At 46.6% G+C, this 15,454-nt stretch overlaps 1 protein-coding gene across 1 annotated transcript in view; it reads left to right on the forward strand.

Annotated features, from left to right (window-relative positions):
• The first annotated feature begins 9,469 nt into the window (after positions 1-9,469).
• APOB (apolipoprotein B) overlaps positions 9,470-15,454 on the forward strand; it is a 39,570-nt gene continuing 33,585 nt past the window's right edge. Inside the window, exons 1-5 of the mRNA XM_060027042.1 lie at positions 9,470-9,681; positions 9,993-10,031; positions 11,046-11,161; positions 12,214-12,359; positions 14,625-14,778. Of these exons, the coding sequence (XP_059883025.1) occupies positions 9,609-9,681; positions 9,993-10,031; positions 11,046-11,161; positions 12,214-12,359; positions 14,625-14,778 (528 nt within the window). The 5' untranslated portion in view covers positions 9,470-9,608. The remainder of the gene's footprint in view (positions 9,682-9,992; positions 10,032-11,045; positions 11,162-12,213; positions 12,360-14,624; positions 14,779-15,454) is intronic.

Here is a 15,454-nt window from a genome sequence, read left to right on the forward strand (position 1 = left end):
TACATTTTGAGTTCTTGATAAATGTTAATGTTTTTTAACATTTATAATGATAGGACTGTTGTTCTGTTACCACTCAGGAGGAGACATGACTATCCCCCCTCCTCAGCATCTGGTACACTGGTACAGGTCTGCAAGGGCCCTCCGTCTCAGTTTGTTGGTTTATTTGTTTATTTTCCATCCTAACTCCCCATCCCCGCCCTCCAACTCCTGATCTTCTCCCCTTCCTCCCCAAAGCAACCATTCCAATGTGTTTGATGTCACTTTATTCTATTTATTTATTTGTTTGTTTGTTTCTAGTTCTGTATATTTCCTTGTACAACATGTGAGCTGTTTTGGGTGCAGAAAAGCCTCATTTCTTTAACCACTGGATACTTTCTGAAGGAAAAAGGAAGCATGGTTATCAGAGGATCATGGACTTGAAAAGGAGCTTGGGATTTTAGCTTCAGAGACCAAAAACATCATTTTTCTTTCTGAGAAGACAAGGGCTCAGGGCCTGTGCCCTCGCTGACTGTGGCTCTCAGTCACTGGTGACTGGTCACTGCCTGGAAAGCACCAGGGAGGAGCAGCACCCAATAAGGGACGGATCAGTTCACTGAGCAAAGGGGACTGACATCATTGTCAGGAACAGGTCACTCCCTATTAGCAGAGAGGTGGGAGAGGTTACTCAGAGTCAGGTACAGGCTCACAGAACCTAGAAATGTCCAAAAGCAAGGCTTAGAAGGTAACTTCTATGTACAAAATTTAACTCTAAATAGATCAGAGACATAAATATAGCACCTAATACTATACACCTCCTTGAAGAAAATATAGAAGTAAATTTTCTTGACCTTGTTTTAGGCAGTGTCTCTTAGATATGACACCAAAAGAACACGTAACAAAAATAAATAAACAAAGCGGACTTTATCAAAGGAGATGTGGGGATATATGTATATGTATAGCTGATTCACTTTTTAATAAAGCAGAAACTAACACACCATTGTAAAGCAATTATACTCCAATAAAGATGTTAAAAAAATAAATAATGAGGAAAAAAATTAAAAATGTACTTCAAAGGACATCATCAAAAAAGTGAAAAGCCAACCCACAGAATGAGAGAAAATATTTGCAAATCCTATATCTAATAAAAGGCTTGTATCTAGAATATGTGAAGAACTCTTACAACTTAATAATAAAAAGTCCAAATAACTCAATTAAAAACCCAAGGATTTGAATAGACATTTCTCCAAAGGAGATATACAAATTTCCAGTAAGAGCACAAAAATATGCTCGATATCCTAGCCGTCATGGAAGTGCCGATCAAAACCACAGTGAGATACTGCTTCACACCCACTAGGATGGCTGTAATCAAAAAAACATACAATAACAAGTGTTGGCCAGGATACAGGGAGAGTGCACTACTGATGGGAACATAAGATGGTGCAGGCACTTTGGAAAAGTCTAGCTGTTCCCCAAATGATTAAACATAGAATTACCATATGACCCAGCAATTTCACTCTTAGGGCATATACTTAGGAGAAATGAAAACATATGTCCTCACAAGAACTTGTACTCAAATGTTCATAGCAGCATTATGTATAATAGCCACTAAGTGGAAGCAACACAAATGTCCGTCAGTTGATGAACAGATAAAATAAGCTGGTAAATCCAAACAATGGAATATTATTTGGCAATAAAAAAGAATGAAATGCTACAGCCTGGGTGACCCTTGAAAATGTTATGCTAGGTAAAAAAACCTGTCACAAAAGACCACACATTGTATGATCCCGTTATATGAAATGTCTAGAACAGGCAGTTTGTGGCTGCCTAGGGATGAGGGAATGGGGAATTTAGGGCGTGCTGGCTAATCGGCACAGAATTTCTTTTTGAGGTGTTAAAATTTTTCTAAAAATCAGTTGTGGTAATGGTTGTACAAGTCTCTGAATACACGAAAAAACATTGAATTATATACTTGAAATGGGTGTATTTTATGGTATGAATTTTATCTCAGTAAAGCTGATAAAAAAGAAGTCCTTTTCCAAGGTAGGTCTCAAAACAGCTGAACGTGGCCATTATTTTTTAAAATAACTATTAAAAGCTAAGTGCCACTATTAAAAAGAAGACAGAGATACTAAACAGCACGTTTCTACCCACTTTCTGCTTCGAATACCAAGACACCAAACCAGATTGGGTTCTGGGGATGGCCTGACTCCTCCCCCCATGCTAATAGGAAAGAAAGGATGTACAGATGAAAATAACATCAGCCAATCGGGCAGTTATTTGTTCTTGACTTCAAAATACAGATAAAGACAGAATCAGAACCTTCCGTCCCCAAACTGGCACCTTTCTTAGCTTTCACTGTGATGGATGGTCTGACCTGGACAGAGGACAGAAATAGAATAAACCTGAGATACGACCACAAGGCATTGCTGTCCATACACAGGATCCATCTGGTCCTCTGCAGATAAACAGCCTGGAGGAATGTCCCTTTTAGGGACTTTTAATTGCTGTGCTGACTAGAGCATCATGTAATTTCACAAAATTCCACCATTTAGGCAGTTTGCTAATGGATGCCCAGCTATTCTCAGTCTGATGAGATCCCCGTATTAGGAGATGAGTTGGATGCAGTGACTTTAATGGCCCTTTGAAACCCTGAATCTCTGTGATTCTATGTAATTAGTAACATAACAATGTTTATTCTGAATACAAACCCACAAAAAAATCAATTAAGTTTTTCACTTTTAATGAGCAGTAGATTATAAGGAAATACACTGATATCAAAGATTCATTTTCAGTAAAGCAATCTCCAAGCAATTTTATGTAGTCAACATAGATTTAGTGCAATTGGAGTATAATGAATATTCTAAATTATAAACTAGGGGACCCAAGTTCTTGCCCTGCATTTGCCCTTGTTTGGGAAAAACAACAAGAACAAGAAAGAACCTCAGGCTGTCGAGACCTCAGTTTCTCTGTCTATAAAGTAAGAATATTGTCTAGAGTCTGCCTCTAAGACCTTCAATATGGGACTTCCCTGGTAGCACAGTGGTTGAGAATCCACCTGCCAATGCATGGGATATGGGTTCGATCCCTGGTCCGGGAAGATCCCACATGCCGCGGAACAACTAAGCCCGTGAGCCACAACTACTGAGGCTGCACTCTAGAGCTTGTGCTCTGCAACAAGAAAGGCTACCGAGAAAGCCTGCGTGCAGCAACAAAGACCCAATGCAGCCAATTAATTAATTTGTGTGTGTGTGTGTGTGTGTGTGGTACACGGGCCTCTCACTGTTGTGGCCTCTCCCGTTGCGGAGCACAGGCTCCAGACGCGCAGGCTCAGCGGCCATGGCTCACGGGCCCAGCCACTCCGTGGCATGTGGGATCTTCCCGGACCGGGGCACGAACCCGTGTCCCCTGCATTGGCAGGCGGACTCTCAGCCACTGCGCCACCAGGGAAGCCCTAATTAATTATTTTTTAAAAGACCTTCTGTTTGTCTGACACTCTGGGAATCCCTGTTCCTCCATTTCCCTTCACAGCTCTGGACAAGGAGAATCCAGCCCAATAATCATAGCCTTCTCTACTAGCTAGAGTTTCAGTGCCATATGTTCCATATTTAATGCCAAATGTCTAATGTGCAGTTTACACAGTAGCTCACAGTTAAATCAAAGACTGAATTAACCAGCACGCTCTCTGTCCTGAGCACAGCAAGGTGTGCTCCCTGCCGATCCCCATCCTGCTTTTCCCCAGCCTCGTCCACGGACTCAGCTGGCTGGCTAGGTTACAGACTGTCAGGCGTGTCAAACAGTGTCAGCTCCCTGCCGTTGCCCTTTCAGTGGTGCCACCCAGTCCAGTTACCCAAATCCTGCCCATCACCCACCCAAGATCCACTCAAGTCCCACCTCCTCCAGGACCTCTGAGACCCACATCAGATCACTGAAGTCTGGCTGTGCAGACCCCACTCTGGACGCTTTATCTTTTCATTTTTTTATTAGCTGTGATGTGTATTCAGGCCCTTCTCCTCCCCTGTAAGTTCTCAGGAGACAAAATGCTCAGAGGCTTCCTAAATACCTGAAGAGAATCAGTAGTCACGTGGGGATGGCGAGGCTCATCTAGCCAGCCAGCCGTCTGTGTATCATCAGCGCCAGTCAGCCCTTCGAGGCTAGCGCATTCTGAGCCTCAGTCCATGAGAAGACAAAGGAAACTTAGAAAAACAAAAATCAGCAAAGAGCAGCCGACCAAAACCAGCAAAAAGTCTTTCAAAGGAAAAGCTAAGGTATACCTAAGGAAGGCAAGGCAAGGATGACGCCTGAAGTTAGACATGAGGAAGAACTTCCCGAGAGTCCCCAGTATCCCCAGGAGGGCATGGCCTCTCTTTATTTGGAAATCTGTTTAAAATGGGTGAAGGGTTATATTCCTTGCACAGTACTATGAGTGCAGGTCTATGAGCTAGGTGGCCTTCTAGAAATCCATCCCGCTCAGTGATTCCAAATCCTTAGCCACAGCTCCTCATCACATTGAGGTCCCAGCACAGGATAATTTATGTACTGTTTTATTTAAGCTCCAAAGTCTTCACAGAATCAAAGTAGTCAGAGCTGCAATGGGTTTAAAAGGTCACGTAGGGCTTCCCTGGTGGCGCAGTGGTTGGGAGTCCGCCTGCCGATGCAGGGGACACGGGTTCATGCCCCGGTCCGGGAAGATCCCACGTGCCGCGGAGTGGCTGGGCCCGTGAGCCATGGCCGCTGAGCCTGCGCGTCCGGAGCCTGTGCTCCGCAACGGGAGAGGCCACAACAGTGAGAGGCCCGCGTACCGCAAAAAAAAAAAAAAAAAGGTCACCTAGTCCTGTCCACTCATCACACAGGTGAGGGACCATACTCAGAGTCTGAGACTGTCCCGTGATCCCGGCTCCGAGATCCTGCCTCTCTCGTGCTGATTCAGATTCACCATGCAGTCTAAATTAAGATATAAGCATACACAGCGGCACCTGAGAGTAAAACTGAGCTGCAGGTATGAAAAACACCTGTCTCACAAGGACCATCTCACATTATAATCACAGCGTTTACTCCTTTGCTACCATCTGCCTTGCCTAGTGCGAGGTGCTGGTGAGGGAGAGGGAAGGCGAATACAAAGGTGAAAACGACGCTCAGTTCTCATCCTCCAAGCTTATCTCTCTGGTTGGCAAGTTAACATGTAAACACATGAAAAGTTAGATAATATCACCCGAGACAAATGTAAGTTCAGGGCGACAGCAGGTCTGTATGAAGGCCCTTCACTTGCCCTGTGAAGAAACTGCCTGATAAGAGACCAGGGTCAGACGCCATGAGGTCTTACTGGACTGGAGCCAGAGGAAGGCTCCTGGAAGGAGGTGGGGCTGGAGCAGGCCCCGGCAGGGTGGAGGGATGAGACCTTCATGGTCAAGGAAGCGATAGCTGCACACACATAGAACCTGACTGCACGCTAAACGGTGCTGACTTCGGACTTTTCTCGCCAGTAAGAACCGCTGCTCAACATTCTGAGCTTATCTCTTGGACAGCAGAACAACAAAGTAAGAAAGTTTCTTTCTGCTTCCTCACCGGAGGTTAATCATCCATCAGTAATGTCTTCATCTGGTCGACACTGGGCCCATCCCACCATCTTTCACTTGTACCACTCACCTCAATGCACTTTTTTTCCCTGACGTTTATCATTTGTGTCTGTGTTTGTATATGTGTGTGTGTGCACTTGTTATTAGCATGCCCAGACCACGCTGGGCATGGCTCCATCTACGATTCTTGAAGTTTACTTTCCAGCTTCTGGGCATCATGTGCAATTATAATGCTGTCAGAGGCAGAAAAGAGATAGGCTAATTAGTCATTGTCAGCACTGGTCCCTATTTGCCAGATGAGTTATTTGAACAGTACAGCTGGGAATAATTTGCATCAGATTGTATCTCCTTGTTTTATGTCACTGTAAAGATTTATTTAGCGTCATGGTCACTGTACATAAATATCCTGGAAGCCGTGGGGTGTAACTGAATGGCGTAGATTCGTTTGTATTCGGCAAATATATACTGAACACCTATTTCAGTATATGAACTACACTAACTCAGGTTATTGGGCTGCTGAGGGGCTTTTAATAGTCTCCATAGGTCCCTGAACTTGACCAGGGCCCTTCTGGTCACCTGCACATAAACAATGCGTAGTTTCGCTTCTAGAGGCTGTTAACTGGAATCCTTGGCATTATCTAATTCCTTGAAGTTCCATTAATCAGGTGACTTTCTGATGGGTACGCAGAGCTTTGTGATTACTCAGACTGATGGTTCACCTTATGGAACTTTGCATTCACAGACTGTCAGGTCATAGCCACTAGCTGAGATTAATCTTTGTGATATCAGAACGTGTCTCTGCTAGAGTCACTAGTCTGCTTGCTGTAGGAAGGCCTCCATTCACCCCCAGAAAGGACAGTGATTTCACATCCCCAGAAAAGTTAGGAATCATCAGAGACAAATGGATGTTCTGTCTCCCCTACGCGCAGCCCTCAAGGATGCCCTGTCTTGTTTCTGCTCTCTTTCCCTAATGCGATTTCCTGTTTTTGTTCTGTCAATCTCTGTCTCTATATCCATTGTGGTTAGCTAGCTCAATAGCTACCCTCTAAATATACTTCCACGCCAACACACACACATAATAAATGATAATTTATCATTCATTGTCTTTTTTGCCAGGCATCGTGCTATCAATGCAATTATTTACATAATTGTTTCACTTAATTCTCACAAAAATTCCTATGAGGAAGGTTGCTATTTTTAATCCGGTTTTAGGGATGGCTAAACAGAGGTTTAGGAAAGTGAAGTCACCCAAGGTTACAAGCCACACAAGAAACCCAGCTAGGACACAATCCCAGGTCTTCTTGAGTCTAACACTCATACTGCTTTCCTTTACATCAGCTGACCTCGCTCGACCTGGGTTTTCTCTGTTCAATGAATACCTTATACTAGTAGATTTCCTGACTCCTGACACCATTTGATGTCTCTGTGAAGACAGGTCACTGTCCTTTGAAACTTTGAATGTGTTTAGTAGAGGGAACTGAGAAATGTTCTTCTTAAAGGCAAAGAGATGAAGGGTGATATCTGTGTTCACAAATAATGCTATATTTTAAAATAGCTTTTGACCAAAGATCTAAGTGGATTTAGTAATGTAAGAATAGTCTACGCACTAATCCTTACAGTATTTCTGTAAGTGTACCCAAGTCAACTCAACGATCCAACACTTCCTCTGTGGTGCTTCTGTACCTGACCTTGTCAGAGGATGAGTACTGCTGGCTGCTACCCAGCACTAGGGTGACCTTTCAGAGGAAATCAGGGGAAGAAAGAGAAGCTGAGCCCAATGCTTCCAAGTCTCCATTTAGAGATGGTGACAGTCACCTCAGGGGCATCTAAGCAACCCACAAGTTTTCCCTGCATCCAAGTTAGCAGATTCATTTTCTGATTCCCAAATCATAAAAATGATGTCCTCTACTTTTTTACATCATCATAATTCAGTATTTGTGTATGTTGTGAAATGATCACAATGCCAACATCTGACACTATACATGCCCCCGCACAATTTTTTCTTTTCTTGTGATAAAGACTTCTACGATCTACTCTCTTAGCAACTTGCAAATACACAAAATAGTGCTATGAACTATGTTCATCATGCTGTACATTACATCCCCAAGTCTTATGTAATGTTCTCTGCTGACAGACTATAGGACAGTGGCTTCATTTGTCATCCAACAGAGAAATCCTGGCCTTGTGCTTATAAATTGAAGTTAACCATCTCATTTCAGTTTCTTTATACCTAAATATTTTTACCCACGTGCATGGGAGCATGACCGTTTCCTGATCTACTAACAGCAGCTCCTCCTGTGGAAAGACAATCCACGGAAAATAGTTCAAATAAAGTGTTCAGAGAAATGGGGTTCGGGGGCAGTTACTTCTTCCAGAACTTTCTGAATTCAGTGGTGTGGGTGTGAGCAGCCTTGGGTTGAAACCTCTGTAATATCCACTTTTAACAATATTAATATACCCTGGATGCAAAGCAGCTCATCACTGAAGGGAGTTTAGCTGCCCACAGGGAGCTCCTGGCTAAGGAAAATACATGAATTGAGGAGAATTGTGGCAACCCAAGTGCCAGTAACAAGACAAACATCCTCCTGCAAGTCTCGGCTAAGGTAATGGGGGGTTTATACACTGTTACTATCTCAGAACTGACCCTTCTGACCATCATGTTTGGCACCAGAAGATTTAAATGACTTCACAGTTAGTTTGTTACATCTGGATACATCTCATAAATAACAAATCGTAACAACAAATACTGACTTCTGCCTCCGGTGCTTCATGTCCCCGTCAGTCCACAGCCCCTCTTCATTGCTCCAGGACCCCCGTCTCCCACGCCTCCCTTTGCTCTCCTCCAGCAGTTATACCCCACACAGTTCAGCATTGCTTTCAGCCTGCCTTCACTGCTCACCAGCAGTTTCCCGTCTACACACTTTGTCTCCCCAACCGGATTGGAGGTGCCTTGTGGACATGGCCAGTCCCAGACATTTGTCCATCCCATCACAGCACCATCCCATCATTCACCCTTTATCATCGCTTCTGGGTCAGTAAGTCAGTGTTGCTGAAATATCTATACTGTGCCTTGGCACAAGTTTCCTGTGCGGAATGGACAGTACCTAGAAAAGGAGGGAAGGATTCATGGAGACGTTTCCGGGATGTTTAGGAGGAACATTATGCATCCACCCGCTACTCTACTTCTCCTCGCTGGCCTCCCCCATCTGTGAGGAAACCCAGAAGCAGTTCATGTAGGGAAAAGCCTCCTCTCCTCAATTTCTGAAGAAGAAATTGGGCTGCTGGGGGGAAGACGGGGGAGGCTGGTCTTTTCCAAAGGCCCCACCTTACTGGGGTTTCTAGAAGATTTAGGCTGCTGGATTTCTGCTTTGACTGAGACGTGGTCCCTCAGGTCGAGTGGGGGTCAGTCCCTCACCAGACCTCCCTCCTTCCCCTTGCTGTTTGCTCCCTCCAGATGGGCTGAATCCAGGGCATGTGACCCAGAGCCACGGGTACTGACCTGGGTTACAGGCCCCCATGCAAACTCAGAGTCCACTAAAGGGGGAGGAAGGGGTAGGAAAATGTCTCCACCAAGACGCTGTGAAGGACTGGCTCCCCAGTGGTTACAAAGCTCAGGGAGCAGGGGCGAGATTGGCTCCTGTGCTTGCATCTCCCGGAGGCACCCCTAGCTCAGGGCAGGCGCTTCGGGTGCTGAGCCCACTGGCCCGGGGCCCTGAGACCCCGGGGACAGGAGAGGCGAGAGGCAAGGCCCCAGTGGCCCTGGCTGAGTCCAGACTGAGCCCCCTCCTCGGGTCTCAGAGCAGGGCCTGGGGCGGAAAAGCAAACAGGCCCGGGACGCTGACCTTTGGACCTTTTGCAATTTGCCCAGCGCTCTTTCAGCTGCAGCCCTGCGCGGGCGGCCTCGTATAAATCGGGCACGGGCGTCGGCCCCGCATTCCCAAGGCGGGTGCGGGTGCGGAGCTGCTGCCTGTGGGCGCCGGTCCCTAAGGAGCCAGCGAGCAGCGCGGAGGCCAGGCCCAGCCAGCGGACGGGAGGGAGCCGCCGGTCAGGTCGGCCATGGGCCCCCCGAGGCCTGCGCTGCTGCCGCCGCTGCTGCTGCTGCTGCTGCTTGCCGCCAGCGCCCCGGCCCGTGAGTGAGGCCCCCCGGCCGCTGGGGCGCCAGGCCGGGGGTGGGGGGCGGAAGCCAGGGCACGGGCGGGGGCTGGGGCAGCTTGGGCCTGGGTCAGAGGGAGGACGGCCACAGGTCGGGGGGCAGGGGCACAGGACCATCTGGATGGCTCCTCCAGACTCAGGTAATGGGTGGGGCTGGGGACTGGGTTCCTCAAAACCTGCTTCCCTCCAAGACACTGAAAGTCCTCTGCAGTTGTCGTCCCCGTCAGACGCTAGGACCCATCTGGAAGGACGGGAACACCCACAGTTGTCGTTCTCCCTTTCTTACAGGAGACACCGTGCTGGAAAATGTCAGCCCGAGCTGCCCAAGTAAGGCATTTCCCGCAGGGGCAAGGAAGGGCCCCCCCACCCCTCCCCCACCCATCCCCCTGCACCTCAGGCCACTCAAGTGCTGTGATGCTGTGATTGGCGTACCCTGCTCTGAGCCCAAGAAGCCAGTTCCTTGAGCCTCTGGCCCCCTCCAAGGGGTCTCCGCTCTCTTCTACCCACCCTCCCCATCGGTCCTAAAAGTTCAGCCTGGGAGTAGGGTGGGGAAGGGACCGCCAACTGTTGGTCCATAGACAATTTAAAGAGACATCTGTCCTGTTTGTCAGGGGCTAATCATTAATTTGAAGCGCAGGAAGGTGAGGAAGTGCTGACTTTAACCTTTGTGCAGAAATCCAGATGCCCACCCCTTTGTATTTACCTGACCCCTAGGGGTCAAAGGAGCTGGCCTTGCAGTGGTAACCTGTGTTCTCCCAAGAGCCGGAGGCTGCCCTCTGATGGAGCAGCACTGCCATCTCGTGGACCTCTGGCATCACTGCATCTGGGCTCAGAACCCAAATGTTCTTTTTCTCAAATTGTTCAGAAAATGCCTCTCACGCCCTGTGGAAACCTCCGGAAATTCCTTCTTGGGGGTTTCTTAAATCAGCCGGATACCCTTAACGCTTAGTGAACTTAGCCTCAGATGTTTGGTAGAATCAAAAAAGAGCCACAGAATTACGGTATTTTCAAGCTGAAAAGGCAATGAGAGAGATTTGCTTTTATGCTATCAACTCTTAATTTTCCAGGGAGTCTTTCCTATGGACTTTCTGAGCCTCATTACTTGACACTCCCTGCCTTGTGTCTCAGATTATATATTCAAGGATTACCCGCTAATTTAAATATTAGCCTCAGCAAAATCATAATGCAGAAGCTAAATCTATAAAGGAAAATTAATAAAAAATAATTTGAGTTTAGTTACCATTTTTTATTATCTTTGCCACTATTCCTCTTTGCCCAGGATTGACTGTCCTCGGGCGAGTTATTTCTGCTATGTAGCTGACTGACTTCTCCTCATTGCAGAAGATGCAACGCGATTCAAGCACCTCAGGAAATATGTGTACAACTATGAGGCTGAGAGTTCCAGTGGAGTCCCCGGGACTGCTGATTCAAGGAGTTCCACCAAGATCAACTGCAAGGTATGAGGGGAGATGCAGGGCCACTGGAGGGCCCTGGAGCCCGGGGCTGAGCAAACCAGCTTGTGCCAGGACTGTCGTAATCTCCAAGTGCTGGACTGGCCCTCAGTTTGAAAGTCAGCCACTTTGCTGAGAAGTTGTCTGCCACAGAAAAAATAATTTTACCCACCAGGTTTATTTTCCCATTAGCTTCCAAGATGTAATTAGAATATGTGATCTAGAATATCAGGATTGCAGACCAGAAGATTTAATATGTTGAGAGATGTCCAGAGGGTGAGCCAAGGGAGGTGAGCATCCCAGGAAGGCATTCTGGAGAGCGGTTTTTATCATCTAAATCAAATAGTATCTGCTACTACTTATTGTTGAGAATGACTGTACTCCTATCCATGTTCCTGTGGAACAGATCTAAGGGCCACTATTGGGGTTCGTGTGGGAAAGAGAAGTCAGGCTGGGCCACCCTCTTCTTTCTAGGGTCCCAGCGTCTGTGCTGTTAGATAAGGTAGCCATTAGCCACGTGTGGCTATTTAAATTGAATGAAAGTAAAAATTCAGATTCTTAGTCACACTAGCCACATTTCACATACCCAATAGGCACCTATACCAAGCAGCCCCCATGTTGGATAGTGAGAATATAGAACATTTCCAGCACTGCAGAAAGTTCTTTAAACAGTGCTGGATAACAACTAGGGATCTGTTTAAACTACAGCTGCATGCAAAGCTCTGAATAGGCCCTGATAGGTACAGTGGTCTTGGATTTTTGGTTTTTCTATTTATGTTAAGGAAACATTTGCTGTTGAAAGCAATGATAGCCCTCCTCCTGCCTCCTGGTTTTCTTCCAAACCCTCACTCCTAGGCTGCCTTTCTTCTAGCCAGTTGTACATCTTTAAAGGGCGTACATTTAGAACCAATAAAAAGATATCATCCTTTGCATGCATAGGGGAAAACTTCAGAAGCATGGTACCCTAGGACATGGAAAAGGCCAGAAAGCCCTGGGCTGAGGGGGGATCTGGTGTTCTTGGTGGAGAGTCTTAATGTGCTGTTCCCCTCTGTTGTCAGGTTGAGCTGGAGGTCCCCCAACTCTGCAACTTCATCCTGAAGACGAGCCTCTGCACCCTGAAAGAGGTGTATGGCTTCAACCCTGAGGGCAAGGCCTTGCTGAAGAAGGCCAAGAACTCTGAGGAGTTTACTGCCGCCATGTCCAAGTAAGACGTGGGCCTGTGCAGTTACACTTCTGAGCTGAGTGCCGCTGCGCGGGTCGCACATGAGCGTGTGGGTGTGTGTCCACTGAGGCATGAATGTGTGTGCTTATGTTGGGCACGTATGTGAGTGTAAGTATTGGTATTCTCTGTTCACCATGGATCAGGGAATTGCTGAGCTTTCACAACAATTCAAAAGAGGGAAGCAGTATTTACCCTCCCCTACTGAAGTTCCCCTAATTATCATTTAAATGTGGTTCTAAAAGATCTCACGTTTTAAAACTCCTTGAGACAGTAAAGCTGAGATGGTTTGTTTAAACAAGTGAACTCACGGTTAAAGAATGAAACAAGACTACGCCTCGTAGTCTTCAGACAGGGTCCCGGCAGGACTTGCTGTGGCCAAACATGGCAGTGCAGGGCCTGCTCAGCAGAGGACACCAGCTTCAAGGGGTCCAGGGAGAGCTGAGGCCTGAGCTGATCTCCCTCCAGGGCTGGCATTTTGCCAGTGCACACTGACCAGGCCGTTCCTCTTGTTTATGACTGGCATCACTTCTGACTGATCCGTGTTCACGTTGTACTGGTTGTTAGATTTTTTTGTGTGTGTGTGGTACGCGGGCCTCTCACTGTTGTAGCCTCTCCCGTTGCGGAGCACAGGCTCCGGACGCGCAGGCTCAGTGGCCATGGCTCTCGGGCCCAGCCGCTCCGCGGCATGTGGGATCTTCCCGGACCGGGGCACGAACCCGTGTCCCCTGCATCGGCAGGCGGACTCTCAACCACTGCGCCACCGGGGAAGCCCTGTTAGATTTTCTGATCATCCCTGCCTCATCTCCAGATCACAGTTTGTAGTGTCCTGAGTGTGTGCAAATACAGACAGTCATGGATTTGTTGATTTGGTAACATCGGAAACTCCCCCCCCCGCCCCGCTCCGTGCCCTTCTTTCAGTTTGTTAAACATCACACTCGGAAGCCAGAGTGGGCCTTGATACTTCTGTCTCTTACCAATACATCTTATTTTATCCAAAACTAAGATGTATCTGAGGGAGTGGGGTGCAGTGACAGAAGGGAGTCACAGTTCCTTTTTGGTCCTTACCCTCCTGCAAAAAAGGACTCCTGCTTTTGGCCACCTCAGGGCTTTCCTGTGAGCCTGCATCAGTGTCTGCAATTTTCTGAGAGGATGGACAGCTGTGGGAAACATGCCTGGTCTTCTTTTCTTTACTCTGACTTAACTAGAGCAGGTGCTGCCAGGCCATGTGAAACCCCCTAAGGAAGTCCCCAAAGAAAGGTCCCTTAGATCAGAGTTGACCCAGGCTTTAGACATAGCCTGAGATCATATAAAAGAGTGAATGAATGTCCAACAAATGTATGGAAAGAAGCTCCAGTTGCCCAGTGGTCGGGAAATGCAATTAATGTAACAATGAGATATTTATCACCTTATACCCATTAAGACTACAGAAATTGAAAACAGCTATAGCACTTGTTGCTAACAAGCCTATGAGGAAAAGTGTACCCTCGTGCACTGATGGTGAGAATGAGTGCCATTAGTCAATATCTACTATAATTAAAAATACTTGTAGCATTTGACACAGGAATTTCAAATGCTGGAACTCTAGCCCATGAAAAGAAAAGTAGTAATGTGTGACAATAGATGCATAAAAATGTTTATTTCAGTGTCGTTCATGTGGGAAAAAACTAAAAAATCTAGGAAGAGAAAGTGAATGCCCTCAAACAGGGGACTGTGAATAAAGTATATATAACCACAGAATGGAATGTTATACAGCTTTTTAAAAAGAATCTGTTAGAGCGCTACCAAATGACTCAGAAGGCTTTTCATGGAGTATAATTAAATGAGAAAAGCAAGATAAAGACAAGCATGCATAATACCATCCCATTTGGATAAAACAAGGAACGACAAACTCTTTCTATGCAGGTGTTTTCACTCCCACGCTTCTATACGGGATTGTCTGAGTGTGGAGATACAAATGGGGGATGCCCAGTAGGTTGTTCTGTGGGGGAGTGTGACCACAGAGACCCGATGTGGGTAGAAAAGAGAGAGAGGATGAGTGAGCCAATCAAAGAAGGAAAAGAAATGAAAGAATACCAAAAGCATACACATATTTGTATGCTCTTGAAAAAAAATATATGTGTTGATATGTATGAAGAAAAAATGTAAAAAGAAAATAAGTAAAAAGGAGGCTACAAAGCCACCCAGCTTATGCCCATCAGGTTCATGGTGGAGAAAGGACACTGAGTGACCACACTCTCTCTGGGACAGGTACGATCTCAGGCTGGCTGTTCCTGAAGGGAAGCAAGTTTTACTTTACCCAGAGAAAGAAGAGCCTAAACACATCCTGAACATCAAGAGGGGCATCATCTCTGCCCTCCTGCTTCCCCCGGATACAGAAGAGGCTAAACAAGTGTTGTTTCTGGTGAGAATTTAGAAAGCTGATAACAGTGGCCCTTTGAACGCATCTTCACATATTGGAGCCGGGTCCCACTTATACATCAGGTGGATCATTGACTCAGCTGCATGGCTAGTTACATGGGAGGCCCGATATTGGTGTGAAGCACAGTGCCCAGGGCTTGCCCCAGCCTCTGGGCTCACTGAGGGCTCAGCCCACGCAGCCTGAGCAGGTTGGGTCTAATTTTATAGCAGTTTCTGGGGAGTCCCAACCACCCTACTCCTTTGTTTGATTTTGTTCTGTTTCCACAAGGTATAGCCTCTGTGTGTTTTAAACACAGAAAATAATTGAATCTACTTGCCAGCCTCTTTTAAGAATTTCAGGTTTTGATCGGAGAGAGAATTCAATTTACTTCAGTCCCACTAACACTTTTGAGCCCTTACTATGTTCTGAGTTCCATCCTGTGCTACTCGCAGAGAACTCACTGCTGCATCCTGCAGAGGCCTCTCCTCAGGGAGTTCTCAGGACCTGGGATGAGAACCAAGACACATATAACACAAGGCAGATTGGAATACGAGCCATAAATGAACAGCAGAGAAAATGCTCTGCGAGCACAGAATATAAAACCAGCACTGGCTAGGTCCTAGGAGGGCAGGCAGGTATGCCTCAGAACCAGGATCACCTGTAAGTGGTTTTCTCACTC

This window comes from Delphinus delphis, chromosome 12 (genome assembly GCF_949987515.2).
Source record: "Delphinus delphis chromosome 12, mDelDel1.2, whole genome shotgun sequence".
Taxonomy (NCBI): Eukaryota; Metazoa; Chordata; class Mammalia; order Artiodactyla; family Delphinidae; genus Delphinus; species Delphinus delphis.